General features: G+C 43.8%; 1 protein-coding gene across 1 annotated transcript; it reads left to right on the forward strand.

Annotated features, from left to right (window-relative positions):
- Positions 1–2,097: 2,097 nt before the first annotated feature.
- On the forward strand, positions 2,098–9,187 carry LOC106542827 (uncharacterized). Its single transcript, XM_087711594.1, has 4 exons — positions 2,098–2,973; positions 4,786–4,861; positions 5,833–5,901; positions 7,051–9,187. Exons 1-4 carry the CDS (start codon positions 2,167–2,169, stop codon positions 8,097–8,099), a joined length of 2,001 nt encoding a protein of 666 aa, XP_087567720.1. The 5' UTR covers positions 2,098–2,166; the 3' UTR covers positions 8,100–9,187.
- The last annotated feature ends 434 nt before the right edge of the window (positions 9,188–9,621 follow it).

Genomic DNA, 9,621 nt, shown 5'->3' on the forward strand with positions numbered 1-9,621 from the left:
AGCCACGGCCGAGGTCCGATCGCCTATGGGGGATGATGAGTTGTAGGATGGTTGGAGCCTCCCTCCCTCCCTCCCTCTCCCTCCCTCCCTCCCTCCCTCTCTCTCTCTCTCCCCCCCCCTCTCTCTCCCCTCCCCCCCTCTCTCTCTGTGTTACAATCCTGCCTAGGTTGTCCCTGGGGCTTTCTGGGCCGAGAGTGGAGGGTGGGTGGTTCTGTTGGAAAGCTAAGCAGGACTAAGATGGGTTTTGAACTTGGATGGGAGGCCTGAGTCATACAATACAACCTCTGGCCACAAACGCTTCTGATCACCACCAAAAAATTCACAATTTTTGTGTGTGTCCGATTTCCCCTTCCGCACCATTTTTTTTTTTTTGTAAGCACCGAATTCCCCAAATTAGGTTCCGATCACGACCAAATCGTTTTGCGACCAAAGTTATGGAAACGAATTTTGGATGTGACCAGAGGTTCTACTGTATGCTGGGAAGTTGAGAGACCTCCTAGAAGAAAGAAAAGTGCAGGTAGTCCTCAATTTACAATAGTTCGTTTAGCGACTGGTTCCAAAGTTACAACAAATGTGACTTTAATGACCGTTTTTCACAGGTACGACCTTTGCAGCCTCCCCAGTGGTCATTTGATCAAAATTCAGATGCACGGCAATTCGTATTTGTGAATCAGCTGAGTGCCAAGTTCCTTCGGGATCTTCAGTGATCGAGTAGGGATCAGAATCTACATCTCTCTGGTGCCCATCTAATACTGTCATCCCTAGACTACAGATGGTCTTCGATTTACGACAGTTCACTTAGTCACCGTCTGAAGTCACAACAGCACTGAAAAATGTGACTTATGACCATTTTTCACACTTATGACCATTTCAGGCATCCCTGTGGTCAGGTGATTTACATTCAGGCGTTTGACAACTGACTCTTATTTATGATGGTTGCAGTGTCCCAGGGACATGTGATTCCCTTTTACCACTTGGTGACAAGCCAAGTCGAGGGGGAAACTAAATTCACTTAACAACCGTGTGACTAATTTAACAACGGCAGTGATGCCCTTAACAACCACGGCAATAAAAGTCTCAAAATTGGGGGGCGGGGGGAAGCAATGACAATAAAACTCACGTGGCAAATTTCTCATTTAGCCACGTAAATTTGGGGCTCAATTACAGTCGTAAAACAAGGACTATAGGATAATAATACAATACAACACAATGCAATACAATACAATACAAGAATAGAAGAGAAAAATAGAATATAAGAATAGAATATGAGAATACAATACAATACAATACAATACAAGAATAGAAGAGAAAAATAGAATATAGGAATAGACTATGAGAATAGAATAGAATACAATACAATACAAGAATAGAATAGAATAGAAAAATAGAATATAAGAATAGAATATAAGAATAGAATAGAATACAATAAAATACAAGAATAGAATAGAAAAATAGAATATAGGAACAGAATATGAGAATAGAATAGAATACAAGAATAGAATAGAAAAGAAAAATAGAATATAAGAATAGAATATGAGAATAGAATACAATACAATACAAAAATAGAAGAGAACAGAAAAATAGAATATAAGAATAGAATATGAGAATAGAAGAGAATACAATACAAGAATAGAAGAGAATAGAAAAATAGAATATAGGAATAGAATATGAGAATAGAATAGAATACAATACAATACAATACAAGAATAGAAGAGAATGGAAAAATAGAATATGAGAATAGAATATGAGAATACAATAGAATACAATACAAGAATAGAATAGAAAAATAGAATATGAGAATAGAATAGAATACAATAGAATACAATACAAGAATAGAAGAGAATAGAAAAAAGAATATAAGAATAGAATATGAGAATACAATACAATACAATACAAGAATAGAAGAGAATAGAAAAATAGAATATAGGAATAGAATATGAGAACAGAATAGAATAGAATAAAATCCAAGAATAGAATAGAATAGAAAAATAGAATATAAGAATAGAATATGAGAATAGAAGAGAATGCAATACAATACAATATGGGGATAGAACACGGTAGAGCTGGAAGGGACCTGGAGGTCTTCTAGTTCAACCCCCTACTCAAGCAGAAGATCCTATACAATGACTGCCTGGGCTGAAAGACTAAAATCCCACAAAATTGCAAATGGACAGCTGTACATATTTTATTTATTTATTTGTTTATTTTTGGTTAGGTCTGCCCGTGAGTCTTCCGTTGGGAATGAAAGCAATGAAGGAGGGCATTTTTGTAGAGCCCAGATTGGAAGTGGCACTTCCAGAAGGATATGGAGAAGCCACTCCCCACCTTACGTTGGAAGGCAAGGTCAAGCAGCTGGGATGGGGAGCATCACGCGAGAACAATGGGGAATCTTGCAAAGTGAGACAACAGTGCTGGGAGGCCCAGTGGCAGGAGCTCCTCATGACGGGAAGAGGAGGAAACTCCCTGCTGATGTCGGAGGCTTCCCCCTGGGATGACCCCAAGGCCTTTCTGGCCTCCTTCGAGCAGGTGGCCACAGCCTGTCGGTGGCCCAGAGGACAATGGACGGCCCGTCTCCGGCCAGCTCTTAGCGGAGGACTGGAAGAGGCCTTCCGGACCTTGGAAGACCGAGACCAAGGGGATTATGGGAAGGTCAAGGCGGCCATCTTGCGGAGGGAATCCCTAAGGTCGGAGATGCAACGCCAGCATTTTCGGCAGTTCTGCTGCCAGGAGGTGGGAGACCCCCGGAGGATCCACAGCCAACTCCAGGATCTTTGCCGCCAGTGGCTGAAGCCGGAGAGACGCACCAAGGAGCAGATCCTGGAGCTGCTGATCCTGGAGCAGTTCCTGGTCAGCCTCCCACTGGACCTCCGGAGCTGGATCCAAGCCAAGAGGCCGGAGTCGTGTCTGCAGGCGGTGGCCCTGGTGGAGGACTTCCTTCAGAGCCAGGAACAGACCAGATCAGGGTTGTGGCAGGTGAAGTTTTAAGAAATAATTCGGAGGGTTTCTATTAAGGAATGTTATGGAGGTGGTTTCTGCACAGTCATGCACCATTTCAAATTGTCAGTTTACTGCATTTGTACTATATACAGTAGTCCTCGACTTACAACAGTTTGGTTAGGGACCGTTCAAAGCTACAATGGTGCTTTAAAAAAAGTGACTTATTTTTCATACTTGTGAGCTTTGCAGTCATATAATTGTGGTCACATAATGGAGGTTTTTAAGAAGAGATTGCATCACCATTTGTCTGAAGTGGTATAGGGCAGTGATGGAGAACGTTTTTCTGCTCGGGTGCCGAAAGGGTGTGCGATAGCGTGTGCGTGCCCACACCCATAATGCAATGCCCTCTTCTTGTGCATGCTGCACAACCCCTCGCGCGCTCTCCCCCACCCATGTGTGCAGGCCTCACTGAAGACTCTGGGCTTCCAGTAGGTCCGTTGGGCCGTTTTTCATCATCCACAGGCTTTGGAGGCTTCCCTGAAGCCTGGGGAGGGCGAAAACGCCCTCCCCCGCCCTCAAGGAGGCCGAATATCAGCTGAGCAGGGGGCTGGACTAGATAGAAGACCTCCAAGGTCCCTACCAACTGACTCACATTTATGACAGTGGCAGTATTCTGGAGTCACGTGGTCGCCTTTTGTGAGCAAAGTCCCTGTCAGGATCTTTGGCCTGCCACACTCTCTATTATTTTACTATGCTGTTTCATTAGTGGGGTAATTGGGAGGGGAGATTGTAAGGAGTTAGATGCTATGTAGCCATAACAACATTCTTTCTAGAAAGCCAAGGTCATCCTTTGTCTCAGCACCTCTGCGCCTGACCGGAACCAGCTGGGTGGAAGCTGCCAGCGTGGCAGTGGAAGATTGGATCATGTGATGGACTTGTGGATCTGGGGGCAAGATCATGAACTTTCAACTGGGTGGGAAAACCGGGAAGCTTTCAGATATATCTTTCCACAGATATGCCAACATGTCTCTCTTAATAAATTGGAACTTAGAACAATGCTTTGCCTTGGACTCTGATTTAATTTTGGATGTTGGAACGCTGACAGTCACTGGGGAAACCTGATTCACTTAACAACTGTGTTACTAATTTAACAACTGCAATGATTGACTTAACAAATGTGGCAAGGAAGTTGTCCTCTGCCACATCAGACACTGAATAAAACCAAAGAATGATTATTTTGAATTTGTTTTTGACACTTTCCTCTTTTCTGAAGACAAAGCCATATTTTCACATATATTTTTCCCCTTAGTGGCTCATTTCTTTCTTCCTGGTTCTCAAGGCGAATGCTGTGCTCCTTTCCCTTTGGGAACAAAAATCAGATGTAGCTTCTCCTGGTGTGAGAATGGACCATTTTACTTTTCCCCCAGGAAAACTATTACGATGCATAGTTCAAAATCCCAAGTTATTGATAGTTTCAATATTTTGAGTCATGTTTCCCAACCTTGGCAATTTTAAGATGTGTGGACTTCAGCTCCCAGAATTCATGGCTGGCTGGGGGACTCTGGGAGTTGAAGTCCACTCCTCTTACAGCCGCTGAGAAACACCGATTGATAGCCTACCTTAATCCAAGCAGGCTTTTTCAAAATGCCTTCAGAAAAACCACTGCTTGTACCTTCAGGATGAGATGGTTGGATCACAGGAGGGGGCGGGGGACACCCCACCACAGTAACGTAACTTAATTGTTATTGGGCTTGTGTAATAGAGAACGGCTGAGATTTTTTATTTATTTTTGTGTGTCTGTAAAATCAGTCCTTTCACTCTGAAGTGCAGCTTCCTCGTTTTTTTCAGGGTTCCTTGAAGGAAGAGCGGATGGATTTCTTACATGTGGAGGAAAAACCTCTGGAGGCTATGAAGAGAGAAAATGGTGAGCTAGAGAAGGGCAAAATTCTCCTGAAACAGCCTTTCCTTTCCTTTCCTTTCTTTTTCTGTCCTTTCTCCTTTCCTTTTTTCCCCCTTTCCTTTGCTTTCCTGTCCTGTCCTTTCTTTTCCTTTTTCCTGTCCTTTCCTTTTTCCTGTCCTGTCCTTTCCCCTTTTTCTTTTTCTCTTTTTCCATTTGTGATATACTTAAGCTGGCGGAATCAAATGACCTGGGTCAGCTTTCTAGAAAAAAAAGCATTTTCTGTAAAGGCAATTTAGGCACTGGAATGGATGCCTCGATTCTGTACTTGTGGTTGCTACGTGTAAAGCCGAGTCTTTGTTAGAAACGTGACAACTTTAAAATACGTGGACTTCAACTCCCAGGATTCCCTAGCCAGCAGAAGTTTACACTTCTCAAAGCTGCCAAGTTATAAAGCAAAAGAGCTTGGTGCAGTTCCCGGAAATCTCATTCTTATCGGAATCGATCTCCTCTCTTTCTCATGAAGCGCTGAAATTTGGCAAATTTCCTCTTATACGCAACTCTAAAAACAGGGCCCTATCAGCCTGTCTTCTGCCCCTGAAAATCAGAAGGGCCATTTTTAGTCCCCCGGAGCCTTCAGGGACCTTCAGGAGGCTTCCCTGAAGGCTCCAGAGGGCTTAAACTGGTCCTACGAGCAAACCAGAAGTCCGTTCCTGAACTTCCAGTTTGCCCGTAGGGCTGGTTCTTTGCTCTCCGGAAGCTTCAGGGAAGCTCCTGAAGCCTCCGGAGGGCCTCTGGGAGGGGCAGGGGAGGCTGTTTTCACCCTCCCCAGGCTCCTATAAAGCCTCTGGAGCCTGGGAAAGGGCCTCAAAAAAAGGCTAAAGTCAGCTGGCCAGTGCACAATTCATCATCCCGAGTCTAGACTCTAGAAGAACATCAAGGCCCCTTCCAAATCTGTTATTTTGTCATTCCTCATTCTTTTCTTCTTTTCTTTGCAGACTGCGAAGCGGGGACTGAGCCAGCCCTCCCAACAGACCAGGAGCAGGGTGGAATCCTAGATATTTGGGGTAAAGAAGGATCTTCATATAAACATCAGCCCATATGATTGGCTTCCTGCAGAATAAGAAGGGGGAAAAAAGCTGAGCACCCACCGTGCTCATCTCTGGCAAAGCAAGATGTTTGAGTGTGAATCCATTTGAATCCAGTTTTAATCCATTCCTAGCAACTGGAATTACAATAGCAATAGCCCTTAGACTTATATATCACTTCACAGTGCTTTACAGCCCGATCTAAGCAGTTTACCGAGTCACCTTATTTCCCCTCTCACCCCACCAACAATCTGGGCTCATTTTACCGACCTCAGAAGGGTTGAAGGCTTAGTAAACCTTGAGCCGGCCAAATCGAACTGCTGGCAGTGGGCAGAGTCAACCTGCAATACCGCTTTGAGGGGCTTTGAGGATATAACAACGGTCGGGTAGAGCATTCCAGGCATTGATTACTCCGGTGCTGAAGTTGTATTTTCTGCAACCGAGTTTGGAGCAGTTTACCTTGAGTTTGCCTGTGTATTATTGTTGTAGAAAAGAAGGGACACGCAAGCCAGCTCTTCAGAGAAGGAAATGTTTATTGCGCAGGTTCAGAATGAATGGCCTGAACAATGAGTGAAAGTCAGGAAATTCCTTATATAGTTTATCGCTTTCAGCTAAAGCCATCTGTTAGTTTTGGAAACACCCCTCAAGATTTTGCCCTTGAGTTACAGAAAGTATATTTACAGGATGTCATAATACATAAGTCAGCCAACGGATATACATAGCATGTATTTTGAGGAACTAACAATATGTGTCTACCAAACAGATTAACAGCCAAGCCAGCAAATAGGCTAAAATAGATGCTTCGCTTCAGCATATTTCATGTGCAGACTTCCTTCTAACCCGTGTCTAACCGCACTATGTCCTAAAAGCAAACCTTGCAATTTCTATATGGTTAAAGCTTAATATCGTGAAACCCTAGTTTGGTTCAGGCTTGAGGCCTACTTTGGTTCAGCCTGCCACCTTATTATTGGGGTTGAAGCTGAAGTAGTCTTTGACAGGTAGGATGTTGTAACAGACAATTTTGTGTACTATGCTTAGGTCGAACCGTAGGCTGACCTTTCTTTCTTTCTTTCTTTCTTTCTTTCTTTCTTTCTTTCTTTCTTTCTTTCTTTCTTTCTTTCTCTGCAGATGATGTAAGAGAGTGTGAGGTTAATGAAGAGAACTCATATTATGGACAAAACGCATTGGAAGAACAATACAAAATAACTCCACAGACAAGCTATAAGAATAAGGAAGAGATTGCAGAAATGCAGGAGGAAGGAGCAGAGTCTGAAAACCAGCAGAGGATAGAAAAAGAGGAGAGACAGAAAGAATGTACAGACTCCCTTATCCAAAATACCAGTAAGTCCAATACGGAAGAAATGCCTGTGTACTCCAGATACGGTAGAAGTTATCGCTATAGAGTCGAACGTGACGTGATCCATTCCAGCCAAGATTATGAAGAACGTCCCAATTCAGAAGAGAACGTCCAGTGTAATTCCTCAATTAGGCTACGGGAGAAAGCCAAAATAAGTGAGAAAACGCATGCATCCTTTGAACGCGGGAAAGAAAGTCACTATCAGAACGAAGAACCTCGTCAGTCTTCTGAACGTGAGAAAAAGGTTACTCACGCGGACTCGCCGAGCAGAATTCCAACCTGCCCGACAGAAAGTAGACAGTACGAATGCTCGCAGTGCGGGAAACGCTTAAGTACAAGAAGGAATCTGAAATTACACCAGAGAAGTCACACCGGAGAAAAGCCGTACAAATGTTTTCAGTGTGGGAAGTGCTTCAGCCAGGCTGGATGTCTGAAGACCCACCAAAGATTCCATACGGGGGAGAAACCTTACAAGTGTTCTCAGTGCGGGAAATATTTCAGGCAGGCGGGATATCTGAAGACGCACCAAAGATTCCACACGGGAGAGAAACCTTACAAATGTTCTCACTGCGATAAATACTTCAGTCAGTCGGGCTATCTGAAGACCCACCAAAGATTTCACACCGGAGAGAAACCCTACGAATGTTCGCAGTGTGGGAAGGGCTTCAGTACGGGAATCAACTTGAAGAGACATCAGATGATTCACACCGGAGAGAAACCCTACGAATGTTCACAGTGTGGGAAGTGTTTTAGGCAAGCAGGAAATCTAAAGAGCCATCAAAGAACTCATACCGGAGAGAGACCCTATCAATGTTCTTAGTATGAGAGGTAACTCAATTGACAACACAGTCTATCACAGTCCCTTCAGCAGTTCCATGCCAATTTGCACTATTCAGGTGACCCCGAGGGCACAGATAAACCTCCAAGTGGCCTCAACAACTCTTAGAAATAGCGCTAATGACCAGATGACTGCAAGGAATACACCGTATTTTTTGGCGTATAAGACGCTCCAAAGTATAAGGCGCACCTAGCTTTTGGGGAGGAAAACAAGGGAAAAATATCTGCCTCCCAGCAATTTGCCTCTTTGCAACAAACAGCAAACAGTAAAGACAATATACAGTTTTTGTAGTGTTATATTTCAGACTATACTTGTAACATATGCTGTTAAAATTGATGTAGCTTTCTGGAAGTATACATTATTCTCTGCTATTTAAAAGAATAGCATTTTTTAAAACAATAGCACTGGACCTCTTCAGACCAAGCATTTATTTTAAAAAGCTTCTTCATTTTGTTAAGTTGTCTAGAATAATAATAAAGCAGTCTTTAAAAAATTAATGATTTGAACATTCTATCGGCATTTATAGTTGCTGACTTACCTCCTTGCAGCAAACAGCCTGATTAGCACAAGAAAAAATATTTGCCTCTGCCTCCAGGCAATTTGCCTGATGGAACAAACAGCTAGATTCACTTTCAATTTCTCCCAATCATCAGCTGTTTCAGGCTGCAGGGATTGCTATAGTCTATTGAAGCCTCTGCAAGCCCCCATTTGCTGCAAAGAGGTAAATTGCTGGGAGGCAGAGGCCAAAGGGTTGGGGACGGTGGGTGGTTGGGCTACATTCAGTGTATAAGACGTACCCACATTTTCACCCTCTTTTAGGGGAGGAGGTGCGTCTTATACTCTGAAAAATACAGTAAATCATTCCATCTTCCACCATTCGGTGAGAACTGAAGACGCCTCTTGGATGAGAAGCTAAATGTCTTCAAGGAGAAACTTGCCTTTTGAAAAAGCACCTTTGGGACAACCATAACCTGGATCAGGGGTGGGTTCCTGCCAGTTCTAACCTCTTCTATAGAAGAGGTTCCACAAATCTACAGTGCCGTTTAGAACCGGTTCCAGCTCCCTCCCCCCCCCCACCGCCCGTCCGCACATCATCAAGATGAAGAGGGAGAGGAGGAATTCTGGGAGTTGAAGTCCACAAGTCTTAAAGCTGTCAAGTTTGAACACCCCTGGGGATTTTTTTCTAAAAAGATAGGGGTGCAAGGGCCTTGTAATTTGTCAGCTTTAAGACTTGCGTGCTTCAAATGCCAGAGTTTCTGAGCCAACATTTTGGTTGCTAAGCAAGAGCGTTGTTAAGTGAGTTTCACCACATTTTGCAAGTTGGCCATGCCCACCCAGTCACATGACTACCAAGCCACTCCCACACGGTCACATGACCGGCAAGCAACTCCCACAAAGCAGGCCACACCTACAGAAGAGGTTCTAAATATTTTTGAAACCCACCACTGACCTGAATGATTGGGAATCTCTGTAGACAATTGGCAAAGGATTGTGAGAATCTGGC

Source organism: Thamnophis sirtalis, unplaced genomic scaffold, assembly GCF_051295495.1.
Source record: "Thamnophis sirtalis isolate CommonGarterSnake01/CBP01778 unplaced genomic scaffold, rThaSir2_p1.2 scaffold_3, whole genome shotgun sequence".
In the NCBI taxonomy this organism is placed as follows: domain Eukaryota; kingdom Metazoa; phylum Chordata; class Lepidosauria; order Squamata; family Natricidae; genus Thamnophis; species Thamnophis sirtalis.